Source organism: Pseudophryne corroboree, chromosome 6, assembly GCF_028390025.1.
Source record: "Pseudophryne corroboree isolate aPseCor3 chromosome 6, aPseCor3.hap2, whole genome shotgun sequence".
NCBI lineage: Eukaryota > Metazoa > Chordata > Amphibia > Anura > Myobatrachidae > Pseudophryne > Pseudophryne corroboree.
In genome coordinates this window covers 330,859,441-330,876,312 of record NC_086449.1, presented here as the reverse complement: position 1 = coordinate 330,876,312, position 16,872 = coordinate 330,859,441, and the positions used below count along the sequence as shown (strand labels likewise).

At 45.7% G+C, this 16,872-nt stretch overlaps 1 protein-coding gene across 1 annotated transcript in view; it reads right to left on the bottom strand.

Annotated features, from left to right (window-relative positions):
• The window catches only part of CSK (C-terminal Src kinase), a 171,486-nt gene that overhangs the window by 32,680 nt on the left and 121,934 nt on the right, over positions 1-16,872 (bottom strand). The window contains exon 5 of the mRNA XM_063926375.1: positions 2,669-2,888. Coding sequence (XP_063782445.1) covers positions 2,669-2,888 — 220 coding nt within the window. The remainder of the gene's footprint in view (positions 1-2,668; positions 2,889-16,872) is intronic.

Sequence of the window (16,872 nt, the reverse complement as noted above, 5' to 3'; positions counted from 1 at the left end):
AAAAAAAAAAAAAAAAAAAGAAGCGTAGGTTGTGCATTTCTGCAGGGACAGTGAGCCTCACATTACTGTGAGAGACATCATCCCATCTCTCTTCATATATACTGATTAATACAACATTCTGGGTGCTTGTTTGCCTTCCACCCAGAACTATTGACTATTGCGTGAAACAATGTGCTAAAATCTTAAGGTCCATACACACGGTGAGATTCAGGCTATGCCTGATTCTCACTATGCGACATGGGCTGTGGTCGGTATCGCAAGCAAAGAGGAGTGTGCTCGCGATACCGATTTTGACTAAGTGACCATTTTGACTATCTTTTACATGAGGTAGTCAAAATTGACTTGCCTGCACAGTCTATTTTGCTTGCGATGATGATCCTGTGGGACTGCGCATTGGCATCGCAAGCTGTGTACACACTGTGCAATATGCACTAACTTTCCTTACCATTTTGATTATATAGTCAAAATGGTAAGGAAAGTTAAGTGCATATCGCACCGTGTGTACACAGCTTTAGTGTACCTCTAGCTAACAATATTGTGTCTCTTGTGCAGGAATGGTAGCCAAATTACCTCTTGCAAAATTACATTTACAGTTTATGGAACCCTGTGTACCTAGGGAAGCTACATTTTTTTTGGGTGTGTTTTTCTAGTAACAGTAAATAGAAATATTTCACCAAAACCTTTTGGTGCCGTTTCAATTAGCCAAAGGTTCTGTTCCCTGAGCTCATTGGTTACCATTACATTTATTTTGTGGTATGATTTCATGAAGTGCGCTCCCGAATCCCTTGCAAATTAATTAGAAATGCCAGTTGCAGATGTTGAGAGTGGGGAAAATATCCTGAGCCCTCAAAAAAGGGTCAAATTAGATAGCAGGAAAGTGTAGAAAGCGGTTAGTAACCATGAGCAACATACTGAAGGCAGTTACATGGAGTCAAATAGTTGTGGTTTTTTGGCATCTTTTAAAAATGATGGAAAAATGTCTCTAGTATGTTGGGGTGCCTTTAGAGATTGTTAGAAAAAAAAACACTTTCAGCTCCATTTGCAAGTTCAAAAGCCCCTTTCCTATCTATATAGAACACAATACATGTCCATCATCATTCTGCTTCTTAGAGAAATCTCCTAAAAAAAATGACATGTATATTTTCCTATTTAAAAACCTCTAAATACATTAGTATTCATTGGGGATTGTGGGGGTCATTCCGAGTTGATCGTAGCTGTGCAAAATTTTGCACAGCTACGATCAACTTTCCTGACATGCGGGGGGACGCCCAGCACGGGGCTAGTTCGCCCCACATATTAATCCGGCCCCCCCTCGCAGAAGTGCAAAGGCATCGCACAGCGGCGATACCTTTGCAGTTCAGGAGTAACTCCCGGCCAGCGCAGCTTTAGCGAGCTGGCCGGGAGCTACTCCTAGCTCCCTGGCCCGCAGCGGCTGCGTATGACGTCAGGCAGCCGCTGCGGCCCGCCCCCCGTTTGGTCCGGCCACACGCCGTTTTGCCCCCTCCCGCCCATCGATCGCCTCTGTTTGTCAATCAGGCAGAGGCGATCGCTGTCCTGCCACGGTCGTCCCGCATGCGCAGGCGCACAAAGGCGCCGGAGCATGTGCCCAAAGGCACCGACGCATGTGCAGCAGGGACCCGTTCGCTCTGCTGCGTGAAAACGCAGCGAGCGAATGGGTCGGAATGACCCCTTGTATCCCAAAGTTACTACATTGTGTCCTGACATTTTTGCCCTAAAATAAATATTCTTCCTACTTTTCACCTAGTCTGGGAGCTGTGATTTAAAACTCACGTTATCTCCCATTGAGATCTGCAGACACGTTAATGCAGATTTCTAATAGCAAAAGAAGTTGCAGGCGATGATTTTTAACCCACATTAAGCAATTTTCAGCCAACTCAACCGACTTGGCCCCTTTGTGTCTGGAAAGATAACTGTTCTGTGCAAAGAGCCCTTGATTCTTGCAATTTGCAACCTATTCTGTACCTTCTATTTTCTGTCCAGTATAGAATGTGTTCTAGGTCATTTACATTTTGTATTACAAATGGCATACAGAACACATACCTGAATTTGTCAAAAATGTATTTAATGTGTTCTACATGGGCATATAGTGAATGATTGCACACAGTCGCTAACATTGTACTGCAATATTTGCACTCCATTAACCGACCTGCGTCATTTTAATTAGGTTATCAACCATTGGGGGTGTGCAGGTTGATGTAGGATACATACATGAAAGTTCCTCTCTAAAACTAGCAGCATAATTTACAAAGAGGGAGATTAACTGAATGAGCATTATACCAGGCTAAAAAGAAATAATGGTAAGCATAAAAAAAAAGTTACGTCAAGAATAAATTAAAGACGACTAAGCGTTAACATTTCTCAAACCAGCAGTCACATAGGCATGCCTTCTGAGGTTTACTATGCAGCTGCTTAATGTTAGTTTTGATCTTCTTTAAACTCTCAGGCTGCTTCTTTATTACATTATGACATTAGTCATGATAATCATTAGTAATATAATCAAGAACAGTCCATCACATGTATCCTATTATGTTAATTTGTACATTTTCTTCCTAAATAACTATGTAGTGAGTGACAACACCCATATTGGATAAACAGTGGCTACTGCTTAGGCTTCGCCGGACAACATGTTCTGATTGATATCGCTTACCTCCACCAGCTGCATGAGGTTGTCGAAGTATGCCTCTTCATCGATGGTCAGTTTGCCAGATTTATAGATAATGCGGTAATGCTCCACTTTACTCTCGCAGCTCACACACAGTGTGTAGTCCCCTGGGTAGTTTGTGCTCTCTCGAACAAGAAACAGGCCTGTCTCTGGAGGGTATAGGAGTCTCTCAGCCTGTTCTCTTGTAATCTTGCCATGAAACCATCTGCAAGAGGATAAAAGGGGAGACGTATAAATAAATAAATAAAAAACCACCTAAACTGAATCTTGTATAATACCATGTACAGTTTGTACACACTGATGGCAAGGGATTCATTAAACTGTAGGCTGTTGCATCATTTTATTGCCTCAATCCTTGTAGCTTGATAAGACCATAATAATTTGTTATATCTACAGTATGTACATAAAGTATTTTTAAAAAATTGGGCGTAGCTCATCAGAGAACATATGAAGAACTCAGGTTAGACAAGAGATTCTTGGCTACACAAACCTAAATCAGTAAGTTACAGTATACTTGGCACAAGAAGAAAAAAGAAAAAAATACCTTTCAGAAATATGGCCTTCCAAGTTTAAAACGTTTGAGCACCCTGTACTGTGTGAGTAAAAGTACAAGATTTATGTTCATCTTGCTTGTGGAGGGGGACAAATTGTAAGATCCAGTAAGACAGGGAGTGGACTGAATAATCACATACCTAATATGTGATTAATAACAATTAAAAACATATTTTTCCCAATTTAAACAGTGTTGGCAGCTATGGCAAGCAGTAAAGTATGTCCTGCAATAATGGCAGTAGATGTTATTTAGTTCAGCATACGATAGTAAGACCTATGCTGGGCAGTAGTAATGGCAGTAGACGTTATTTAGTTGAGCAGATAGTAAGACCTATGCTGGGCAGTAGCAATGGCAGTAGATGTTATTTAGTTGAGCAGATAGTAAGACCTATGCTGGGCAGTAGTAATGGCAGTAGACTTTATTTAGTTGAGCAGATAGTAAGACCTATGCTGGGCAGTAGTAATGGCAGTAGATGTTATTTAGTTCAGCAGATAGTAAGACCTATGCTGGGCAGTAGACGTTATTTAGTTCAGCAGATAGTAAGACCTATGCTGGGCAGTAGTAATGGCAGTAGACGTTATTTAGTTCAGCAGATAGTAAGACCTATGCTGGGCAGTAGACGTTATTTAGTTCAGCAGATAGTAAGACCTATGCTGGGCAGTAGTAATGGCAGTAGATGTTACTTAGTTCAGCAGATAGTAAGACCTATGCTGGGCAGTAGACTTTATTTAGTTCAGCAGATAATAAGACCTATACTGGGCAGTAGTAATGGCAGTAGACGTTATTTAGTTCAGCAGATAGTAAGACCTATGCTGGGCAGTAGACGTTATTTAGTTCAGCAGATAGTAAGACCTATGCTGGGCAGTAGTAATGGCAGTAGATGTTACTTAGTTCAGCAGATAGTAAGACCTATGCTGGGCAGTAGACGTTATTTAGTTCAGCAGATAGTAAGACCTATGCTGGGCAGTAGTAATGGCAGTAGACGTTATTTAGTTCAGCAGATAGTAAGACCTATGCTGGGCAGTAGACGTTATTTAGTTCAGCAGATAGTAAGACCTATGCTGGGCAGTAGACTTTATTTAGTTCAGCAGATAGTAAGACCTATGCTGGGCAGTAGTAATGGCAGTAGATGTTACTTAGTTCAGCAGATAGTAAGACCTATGCTGGGCAGTAGACGTTATTTAGTTCAGCAGATAGTAAGACCTATGCTGGGCAGTAGTAATGGCAGTAGATGTTACTTAGTTCAGCAGATAGTAAGACCTATGCTGGGCAGTATACGTTATTTAGTTCAGCAGATAGTATGACCTATGCTGGGCAGTAGTAATGGCAGTAGATGTTACTTAGTTCAGCAGATAGTAAGACCTATGCTGGGCAGTAGACGTTATTTAGTTCAGCAGATAGTAAGACCTATGCTGGGCAGTAGACGTTATTTAGTTCAGCAGATAGTAAGACCTATGCTGGGCAGTAGACGTTATTTAGTTCAGCAGATAGTAAGACCTATGCTGGGCAGTAGACGTTATTTAGTTCAGCAGATAGTAAGACCTATGCTGGGCAGATGTATTTTAGATTTTGTATATTTCCTGTTGTGTACATTTGGGGTACTGTCCGTTATCATTTAGTTAGCTTAATTTGTAACTTGAAAAAAATACCTCACCAAGGATTCGGTATGAAATCCCGACTGTCGGGAACCTGGTGGGCGGAATCCTGACAGTTGGAATCCCGACCTCAAGCACAGGGCTTCTCCTCGCGGGCTCGCCACGCTTCGGACTCGGTGATTTGAAATCGGGTGGGGGTGTGGACTATCACCCATATGGGGATTCCGGGCGGCGGCCGGGATTCCGACCGCAGGTGCTGGGATTCCAGCGTCTGTATTTCGACCGCTGGGATCCCGACAGTCAGGAAATTAACTGTGTTCCCTCAATAAGCTTACATTTTTTACATTCTGTAACTGCACACGTATACGTATTATGTCAGGGCAATTATTTTTCAGGTACAACAAACCATTATAAAAAAAAGAAAAACCCACCACAGCCCAGATCTATTTCACAGGAGTGTGGATGATAAATATCATATGATGGGGAGAGAAGAGCTATTCTGCTTTCAGTGACATCAGGAACGTAAAAACCTTCCTTCAGTAAGGTTATACCCCACGGTCATAACATGCTTTCACACATCCCAATAAGCTCCCTAAACGCTCACATACGTTCCGCAATGTTTTTGGAAACATTGTATGTAAAGCAATTTGCGTTTCATCTTTTGTCATTTAGAAAAACTCTACTTTGCTCAGAAATTACAAACAATCCGCGTAACCACCATCAGCTCAATCATTATGCAAGATAGTGTGTTCTCTGCTGTAGAACTGCATTGTAAGGGGGCAGTAATGCAGCAGCACTGTGTGATAGAGGAGAAGGATAGGGACACAAGCAGGACATCTGTAAAGGACTTCTTTACTTTTAAGTTTGTGCATAAAGTACTTTAGAAGTTTATGTGGCGGTAGTTTGCAGTAGACTTTGTTGGCAAAGTAGGATCTCTGTGGCCTCACTGGTTAGCTAATTGCTGTAACATAAATATAGAGCACACTGTCACAATGCAGCTATGTTATAGACATAGGGGGGAATTCAATTTTCCCATCTAAATGGGACTTATTAGAAGCCCAAACAATTGTCGCTATTCAATTGTTGTTTGGGCACACATACATATCGTGCCCAAACAGACCGGGTTTAGCTGCCTAAAATGGCTAAACCCAACTAAAGCTCCTGCGTCCATTTTTTTCTCTCGCACCTTAGGAGACTGCAATAAATAGGTGTCCTCCGTGGCTGCTGGAAGCCGAACGGCAGAACAATTGAGTTGCTACTGTCGGGCACCATCTAGTGGCGGCCATGAATAAAACAACTGAATTGGCCCCGTAGTGTTCATTCTAGCATCCTGCACCTGCTCTTTCCTGCATGGGTTGTCGCTCTCTGCTCTGGTGCTTCTAGCACAGTCTGGTCTGTATCTCAGCACTAAGATACAGACCAGCGTGTGCTAGAAGCACCATAGCAGAGTGACACCCCAGGCAAGAAAGAGGAACTGCACGAGTTGTGACAGGTACAGGGTGCTAGAATGAACACTATAGACACACAGCCGTCACTGTGCTCACAGCAGCTAATCGAGGTGAGTGTAACAGAGAAACACAAGGAAGTAATGCAGGAAAATACTACTGCAATATTTATGTAAATGAAGGGCAAAGAAAAGGAGAAATCACAGAAAACGAGATAAAGAAATGGGAATAGCTTATCACAATGATGAAAAACAAGGGAGGGAGGGGAAATGCACAAAGAAGGTTTAAAACAAAAGTAACAGGATTGTGAGATGTTCAGGTAGAAATCCATGAGACAGATACTGTAAACTGGAAGGGGTACCGTCAGAAGTTATAGTGCATTATACACTGATCTGGGATATACTGCAAAGGATTAGAACATATAACAGGGTGATAAGCAGCAAAGTAGACTTTTGCTGTCCTTGCAAAGATTATTAGGATATTATTTATCTAATTTCCAGTTGCCGAACACTTAAGAAATGTCTCAGTGATGTCGCTAATTCCTTACGAATTGGCTGCATTCTCATGAACATTGGTACATCTGATAAAATACGTTCCCCTACGCTCTGTGGATGCTGGGTGCACTGCAATGGCAATATTACACATGTTGAGCTTCCCTGCACGTATATTCAGTCACAGCAGCTTTTCTGCAAAATGGCAATAAAATTCAAAGAGGCTAACTGCAACTTTGGCGAGCGCCTTATTAGTCTAAGAGACAATGGGGCTGATTCCATTAGCCATGAGGTTCCGCAATAACACTTTAGGGAAGTTAGTGTAGTAAAACGTAGCTTTTTTTTTGATGGCACTTCATTTGCTAGCAGTAATAAGTAATGTTTTACAGACTGCAACAACTGGATGTGTGTACAACTGCACATCACACAAGACTCCAACTGAAGCTTGCAGCTAATCTACACGTATGTATGATATTCTAGGAGATAAATGCCCGATATATATGTATAAATATCACTGGTTTGTTGTCTGCGATCAGAATGCTGGCAAGTAGAATGCCGACAGTGGACAGGGTAATTACTCTATCCCCTTTCCTGTTCCACCCAGCCTGGGGTGGCGGCTAGGGCTAAGATAGTGGAGATGACGGCTAGGACTAAGACTTGGCGGGGTGGTGCTACAGCTAAACTGCCCCCCCCCCCCCATCTAGTGCCTAACCCTACTGGCCCACCATCTGCCACTGCCCACTACAGATATTATAATTAGTGGGGCTAACTACCCAATGGCAGATTCAGCAAACATCAGTACTTGGTACTGGCTTTAGCCTACATATCCATACAGTGTTAGATGTGAGGCAGGAGGATAGGATGGATCCCTCATTCAAGTACAGCTGACTCAAACTGACCGTAATGTAATAGTTAAGCACTCCACAATATTTATGTGTGATATCAAATGCACAGCAATGCCACATAATGATCTTTTTCAAAACTGACAGGATCATTATAGTGCCTGTTGAAATATGTGAAAGAAAGATAATCATCTTTGACCTACATGTACAGTTATATCCCGAATACATTAACAGGCCCTAACATGTTCTAGGATAGAGAAGGCCACTTGGCACTGGTAAATCCAAATTAGACAGTAACCCAGTCAGATGAGCAAAGTAGCCGTATAAAGCCTTGTATTGGGGCGGATTCAAAAATAAGAACAAATAGAAATGGAAAATGAAAAGCGCTTTCATGCAACAAATATTGTTTCTCTGACGTCCTAGTGGATGCTGGGAACTCCGAAAGGACCATGGGGAATAGCGGCTCCGCAGGAGACTGGGCACAACTAAAGAAAGCTTTTAGGTCACCTGGTGTGCACTGGCTCCTCCCTCTATGACCCTCCTCAAAGCCTCAGTTAGATTTTGTGCCCGGCCGAGGTTGGATGCACACTAGGGGCTCTCCTGAGCTTCTAAAAAGAAAGTATATAAATAGGTTTTTTATTTTACAGTGAGACCTGCTGGCAACAGGCTCACTGCAGCGAGGGACTAAGGGGAGAAGAAGCGAACCTACCTGCTTGCAGCTAGCTTGGGCTTCTTAGTCTACTGGACACCATTAGCTCCAGAGGGATCGACCGCATGGAACTGTCCTTGGTGTTCGGTCCCGGAGCCGCGCCGCCGTCCCCCTTACAGTGCCAGAAGCAAGAAGAGGTCCGGAAAATCGGCGGCAGAAGACATCAGTCTTCACCAAGGTAGCGCACAGCACTGCAGCTGTGCGCCATTGCTCCTCATACACACTTCACACTCCGGTCACTGAGGGTGCAGGGCGCTAGGGGGGGCGCCCTGAGCAGCAATAAAAACACCTTGGCTGGCAAAAATACCACAATATATAGCCCCAGAGGCTATATATGTGATAATTACCCCTGCCAGAATCCATAAAAAAGCGGGAGAATAGTCCGCGAAAAAGGGGCGGAGCTATCTCCTTCAGCACACTGGCGCCATTTCTCCCTCACAGCTCCGCTGGAAGGAAGCTCCCTGGCTCTCCCCTGCAGTCTACACTACAGAAAAGGGTAAAAAAGAGAGGGGGGGGCACTAAATTTAGGCGCAGTATATATAACAGCAGCTATAGGGGACATAATTCAGTTATTCCCTGCATTATATAGCGCTCTGGTGTGTGCTGGCATACTCTCACTCTGTCTACCCAAAGGGCTTTTGTGGGTCCTGTCCTCTGTTAGAGCATTCCCTGTGTGTGTGCGGTGTGTCGGTACGGCTGTGTCGACATGTTTGATGAGGATAATGATGTGGAGGCGGAGCAGATGCCTATAGAAGGGATGTCACCCCCTGCGGGGCAGACACCTGAGTGGATGGACTTATGGAAGGAATTGCGTGCACGTGTCGACTCCTTACACAAAAAATTTGACGACATGCCAAATGCGGGACAGCCGGCTTCTCAGCTCGTGCCTGTCCAGGCGTCTCAAAGGCCATCGGGGGCTCTAAAACGCCCGCTACCTCAGATGGCAGACGCGGATGTCGACACGGATACTGACACCAGTGTCGACGACGATGAGTCTAGTCTAATGTCCACTAAGGCCATTCGTTGCATGATTGAAGCAATGAAAGAGGTGTTACACATTTCGGATATAAACCCAGGTACCACTAAAAAGGGTATTATGTTTGGGGAGAAAAAACTACCCGTAGTTTTTCCCCCATCAGAAGAATTAAATGAAGTGTGTGAAGAAGCGTGGGCTTTCCCTGATAAAAGATTGGTAATCTCTAAGAAGTTACTAATGGCGTTCCCTTTCCCGCCAGAGGATAGGACACGTTGGGAGACACCCCCTAGGGTGGATAAAGCGCTCACACGTTTGTCTAAAAAAGGTGGCACTACCGTCTCCGGATGCGGCCGCCCTCAAGGAACCTGCTGATAGAAAGCAGGAGGCGATCCTGAAGTCTGTATATACACACTCAGGCATTGTACTTAGACCAGCTATTGCGTCAGCATGGATGTGCAGTGCTGCCGCTGCGTGGTCAGATTCCCTGTCAGAAAATATTGACACCCTAGACAGGGACACTATTCTGCTAACCATAGAGCATATAAAAGACTCAGTCTTATACAGATGTAGCCACCTTTATCTTGACTGTTTCTCCGCCGAGACGGGCGTTTAGTCACGCTAAGGCGATAGCTGAGTTTAATCACAGGTAGGCGCGTTGAGGCGATCTAGATACTCATCATGCATTACACATCTCCACCACTGTGTGGCTAATGCTCCACCAATCCAGTACTTTCGATCGTACAGTATAGCGGCGGATTGATCTACAGCTCTGGCAATACTGTAGGCGTAACGGGAGGCGGTGGAAAAAGTATGGAGTACTGTACAGTATGTGTATGGAGACGCAACTACAGTAATTGTGTAAAAGGAAGAATGTACAGGACAATGTATAAACACCGTGCTTTTAAAATACATGAGCGTCTGGGAATGGAGGGCTACAGTAGCTAGCAGGAGGCGGTGGAAAATACCGTGCTTTACAAATGCGAGCGTCCGAGTCCTCTAAGGCATAAACCAACACCAATGGGGTGGGGGCCGGGCGCTGTTTGCAGTACTTTCACACATGAAATTGGGAGTCTCTCATTCGCAACAGCACCGCACCCGCCACTCCCCCACCCACGTTACCCCCGCATCCACCCCTCCCCCATCCACCGCGCCCCCTGGACACCTCCCCCATCCACTGCACACCCGCACCCACCCCTTCTCCATCTGCAGCGCCTTCGGAACCCCTCCTCCATCCGCAACAGCCCTGCAGCTGCCATCCCCCACCTGCGACACCCCTGCTCCTACCCCACTCACAGCGCCTTCATACCCCATCCCCCATCCGCGGTCCCCACTCCCCAAACCCCTTCCTGTTGCAAGGGACTACGCCCCCTTCACCATCGGACGCCCTATCATTGTGCAATATTCAAACACTAACAAAACTAGGAATGCAGGTAATACTCCATATATTGAACCCCAGAAAGACGTGCAGGGGTTAAGGGGGCGTAGTATATTACAATAGAAAAAAGTTATAGTGTCAGTGAAAAAAGCACCTCATGACAGATACTGTACACAAGCTCATGTCTAAATACTGTATACTGTAAGCAGTGACATTAAGGGGTACAGTATATGCAATTGCGGTCGAATTCCGGCAGGAATACGGAACAAATGGACACGGGATCCCCCATCTTTTTAGAACCAGCACCGGGCTCTGCGCCTGGTCCTGGTGCAAAAAATAAGGGGGACAAAAAAGCGTAGGGGTTTCCCATATTTTTTGAACCAGCACTGGGCTCCACTAGCTGGACAGATAATGCACAGCCGCGGGACACTTTTATACCGGTCCCTGCGGCCATGGAATTAAATACCCAACTAGTCACACCTGGCCGGGGTACCCTGGAGGAGTGGGGGCCCCTTAAATCAAGGGGACCCCCCCCTCCAGCCACTTGATTATCTCTATCGCCCCTGTGTATTGTAGCTAGGGGATTGTGACGCTCCTTCAGCATTGCCCCGTAGCCTGCAAAATCTGTGCTGTTATTTGCTCCATAGCCGAGTGCCTCCTAGGAGCTAGGAGTCACAGGCGGTAGCCATTTCAATTGAGTCTGCCCTGCTATAGAATTGTATGTGTACAGTACCATACGGTGCATAGAACCTTTACAGTAGAAACTCTCCTGCAGCTTTGGCCTGCTTTATGTAAAACTTGTGTTTTGTCAGTTTGCTATGCGATCGAGCCCGGTGTAACGTACTGTAATGTGCATAGACCTCGCTTATCTCTGTGTACAGTATTTTGGCTACGGGATTGTGACGCTCCTTCAGCATCGCCCCGTAGCCTGCACAGCTTATGCCATTTCTCATTCCATACCCGACTGCTGCCTGCCACGAGGTGGGGGTTCAGGAGGTGGGGGTTCAGGGGTAGTGGTCATTTTTACAGTGTGCTATGCGATTGAGTCCGGTGTACCGTAATACTGTATGCAATCCTACAGTAGCTTATCCTCATCGCCCCTGTGTATTTTGGGGATTGTGACGCTCCTTCAGCATTGCCCCATAACCTGCACAAGGGTTCAGGGGCGGCGGCCATTTTGCCAGTGTGCTATGCGATCGAGTCCGGTGTACCATAATGTGCATACTGTGTATTTTAGCTAGGGAATTGTGACGCTCCTTCAGCATTGCCCCATAGTCTGTACAATCTGGACTATAGTATTACTTGCTCCGTAGCCTAGGGCCTCTGTGGGGCAAGGAGTCATAGGTGGTAGCCATTTCTATTCAGTCTGCCCAGCTACAGAATTGTATGTGTACTGTACGGAGCATAGAACCTTAACCTGCATAGAACCTGCACATTATGGTACACCGGACTCGATCGCATAGAACCGCTCATGCAGCTTTGCCCTGGTTTATGTGAATAAAAAAAATAATAAAGTGTCTGAAAAAAACTAACATGCCTTCGTACTTAAGGAATCGAACCCGGGACTCTGAGTATAGAAAGCGAAACACTTCACCACTTCGCCGCAGACAAATGTATAAATCCATTGGTTTTGATTATGCTGTAATGGCTACGGGATTAGGACGATAACATACTGTACAAAATTCCTAATCTTGAGAGGCAATAGTGAATTTCTAACACATCCATTTGCGACAGTGTACACTACTGGTTTTACAGTATGTTTTGTCTGCGGTACTTGGACGCTCACATACAGTATTCATAAAGTATTGTAGATGGATCATATACTGTATGCTGTACTATTTGCGTCTGTGTCGTACTGTATATACAGTACTGTATTAAATAATGCAGCGTAATGAGTATTTACTGTATGCAGCGTAATGAGACGCCTTAGTAAAGTAGTCCTTATTATGTATTTCAGTATTGTATTTTACGGGAGACCAAACGCATGCGCAGTGGTGATTGTAAAAAGCGACATCTGGTGGCTGATCGCAGGTATTACACGTAAAGGTAACGCCAAACGCCATGTCTGCCTCCGTGCGATTAGGTACGCCTCTCTGTGACTAGGCGCGCCTCCCTACGCTGCATATGCTCGATCGGGACAAACGCCTCAGCCACTCAAGATAAAGGTCGCTACATCTGTACATGAGAGATGCACAGAGGGAGATCTGCCGGCTGGCATCTAAAATAAGTGCATTGTCCATTTCTGCTAGGAGAGGCTTATGGACTCGCCAGTGGACAGGGGATGCAGATTCAAAAAGGCACATGGAAGTTTTGCCTTATAAGGGTGAGGAGTTATTTGGGGATGGTCTCTCGGACCTAGTTTCCACAGCAACTGCTGGAAACTACCCCATGTTCCCTCACAGCCGGTGATAATCAAGGTGCCCCTACTTCAACAAGGACGGGGTTACTATTCCACACTGTTTGTGGTACCGAAACCGGTCGGTTCGGTGAGACCCATTTTAAATTTGAAATCCTTGAACACATACATAAAAAAATTCAAGTTCAAGATGGAATCGCTCAGGGCGGTTATTGCAAGCCTGGACGAGGGAGATTACATGGTATCCCTGGACATCAAGGATGCTTACCTGTATGTCCCCATTTACTATCCTCACCAGGAGTACCTCAGATTTGTGGTACAGGATTGCCATTACCAATTCCAGACGCTGCCGTTTGGACTCTCCACGGCACCGAGGGTGTTTACCAAGGTAATGGCGGAAATGATGATACTCCTTCGAAGAAAGGGAGTTTTAATTATCCCGTACTTGGACGATCTCCTAATAAAGGCGAGGTCCAAGGAGCAGTTGTTGGTGGGAGTAGCACTCTCTCAGGAGGTGCTACACCAGCACGGTTGAATTCTGAATATTCCAAAATCACAGCTGGTTCCGACGACACGTCTACTGTTCCTAGGTATGATTCTGGATACAGTCCAAAAAAACAAACAAGTGTTTCTCCCGGAGGAGAAAGCCAAGGAGCTGTCATCTCTAGTCAGAGACCTCCTGAAACCAAAACAGGTATCGGTGCATCACTGCACGCGGGTCCTGGGAAAGATGGTGGCTTCTTACGAAGCAATTCCTTTCGGCAGGTTCCATGCCAGAATCTTTCAGTGGGACCTGTTGGACCAATGGTCCAGATCGCATCTTCAGATGCATCGCCTAATAACCCTGTCTCCAAGAACCAGGGTGTCTCTGCTGTGGTGGCTGCAGAGTGCTCATCTTCTAGAGGGCCGCAGATTCGGCATACAGGACTGGGTCCTGGTGACCACGGATGCCAGCCTTCGAGGCTGGGGGGCAGTCACACAGGGAAGAAACTTCCAAGGACTATGGTCGAGTCAGGAGACTTCCCTACACAAATATTCTGGAACTAAGGGCCATTTACAATGCCCTAAGTCAGGCAAAATCCCTGCTTCTACACCAGCCGGTACTGATCCAGTCAGACAACATCACGGCAGTCGCTCATGTAAATCGACAGGGCGGCACAAGAAGCAGGATGGCAATGGCAGAAGCCACAAGGATTCTCCGATGGGCGGAAAATCACGTACTAGCACTGTCAGCAGTGTTCATTCCGGGAGTGGGCAACTGGGAAGCAGACTTTCTCAGCAGGCACGACCTCCACCCGGGAGAGTGGGGACTTCATCCAGAAGTCTTCACGCTGATTGTAAATCGATGGGAACGGCCACAGGTGGACATGATGGCGTCCCGCCTAAACAAAAAACTAGAGAGATATTGCGCCAGGTCAAGGGACCCTCAGGCGATCGCTGTGGACGCTCTAGTGACACCGTGGGTGTACCAGTCAGTTTATGTGTTCCCTCCTCTGCCTCTCATACCAAGGGTACTGAGAATAATAAGAAAACGAGGAGTAAGAACAATACTCGTGGTTCCGGATTGGCCAAGACGAGCGTGGTACCCGGAACTTCAAGAGATGATCTCAGAGGACCCATGGCCTCTGCCGCTCAGACATGACCTGCGGCAGCAGGGGCCCTGTCTGTTCCAAGACTTACCGCGGTTGCGTTTGACGGCATGGCGGTTGAACGCCGGATCCTGAAGGAAAAGGGCATTCCGGAGGAAGTCATTCCTACGCTGATTAAAGCCAGGAAAGATGTAACTGAAAAGCATTATCACCGCATATGGCGGAAATATGTTGCTTGGTGTGAGGCCAAAAAGGCCCCAACATAGGAATTTCAACTAGGTCGATTTCTGCATTTCCTACAAGCAGGAGTGACTATGGGCCTGAAATTAGGCTCCATTAAGGTACAGATCTCGGCTCTGTCGATTTTCTTCCAGAAAGAACTAGCTTCACTACCTGAAGTTCAGACGTTTGTGAAAGGAGTGCTGCATATTCAGCCCCCGTTTGTGCCTCCAGTGGCACCTTGGGATCTCAACGTGGTGTTGAGTTTCTTAAAATCACATTGGTTTGAGCCACTTAAAACCGTGGATCTAAAATATCTCACGTGGAAAGTGGTCATGTTATTGGCCTTGGCTTCAGCCAGGCGTGTGTCAGAATTGGCAGCTTTGTCATGTAAAAGCCCTTATCTGATTTTCCATATGGATAGGGCGGAATTGAGGACTCGTCCCCAGTTTCTCCCTAAGGTGGTATCAGCTTTTCACTTGAACCAACCTATTGTGGTGCCTGCGGCTACTAGGGACTTGGAGGATTCCAAGTTACTGGACGTAGTCAGGGCCTTGAAAATTTATGTTTCCAGGACGGCTAGAGTCAGGAAAACTGACTCGCTATTTATCCTGTATGCACCCAACAAACTGGGTGCTCCTGCTTCTAAGCAGACTATTGCTCGCTGGATTTGTAGCACAATTCAGCTGGCGCATTCTGCGGCTGGACTGCCGCATCCTAAATCAGTAAAAGCCCATTCCACAAGGAAGGTGGGCTCATCTTGGGCGGCTGCCCGAGGGGTCTCGGCTTTACAACTTTGCCGAGCTGCTACTTGGTCAGGGGCAAACACGTTTGCAAAATTCTACAAATTTGATACCCTGGCTGAGGAGGACCTTGAGTTCTCTCATTCGGTGCTGCAGAGTCATCCGCACTCTCCCGCCCGTTTGGGAGCTTTGGTATAATCCCCATGGTCCTTTCGGAGTTCCCAGCATCCACTAGGACGTCAGAGAAAATAAGATTTTACTCACCGGTAAATCTATTTCTCGTAGTCCGTAGTGGATGCTGGGCGCCCATCCCAAGTGCGGATTGTCTGCAATACTTGTACATAGTTATTGTTAACTAAAGGGTTATTGTTGAGCCATCTGTTGAGAGGCTCAGTTGTTTTCATACTGTTAAACTGGGTATAGTATCACGAGTTATACAGTGTGATTGGTGTGGCTGGTAGGAGTCTTACCCGGGATTCAAAATCCTTCCTTATTATGTCAGCTCGTCCGGGCACAGTGTCCTAACTGAGGCTTGGAGGAGGGTCATAGTGGGAGGAGCCAGTGCACACCAGGTGACCTAAAAGCTTTCTTTAGTTGTGCCCAGTCTCCTGCGGAGCCGCTATTCCCCATGGTCCTTTCGGAGTTCCCAGCATCCACTACAGACTACGAGAAATAGATTTACCGGTGAGTAAAATCTTATTTTTACTAACTGATGACACATATAGCAATATAAAAATACTACTAAAAATCCACACGGCTGATGTAATCTTGACACAAATATAATGCAATTTGCACACATATAAACTATCATATTACAAGCAGTATGATGACAAGCACAGCACTTTCAGAAAAAATAATCATTCCTTTAACCAAAAACGTACAGATCGGCTAGTAAGCCATAGGCACTGATGTCTGAATTCAGGGGATAAGGAGGTGGCGGCAAAATACCGGGGTTCCCAAAATACTGAAAAACTGTATAAAAACAATTAGCATTTTTACATATAAAGCGTTCAGTCCAGTCTTATCCTGAATACTGCATCTGAGCTCAAACATAGTTTAATGAAGTGTCATACCTACTTATAACAGTGCAAAGATTAGATTGGCATGCGATAAGTAAAGTAAAGCATGTTTATGCTTGAGGGACGTGTGTCTGTAAGTAACTAGGAATGCAGTCTCCATTCCCATTACTAGGGAGGCCAATCCCGGGATCAGGATCGGCGGGATCCCGGGATTTGGGCCCAAAAATGCCGGGATTTGAATCCCGGGATTGGAGCTTCCAATCCCGGGATTCAAGGG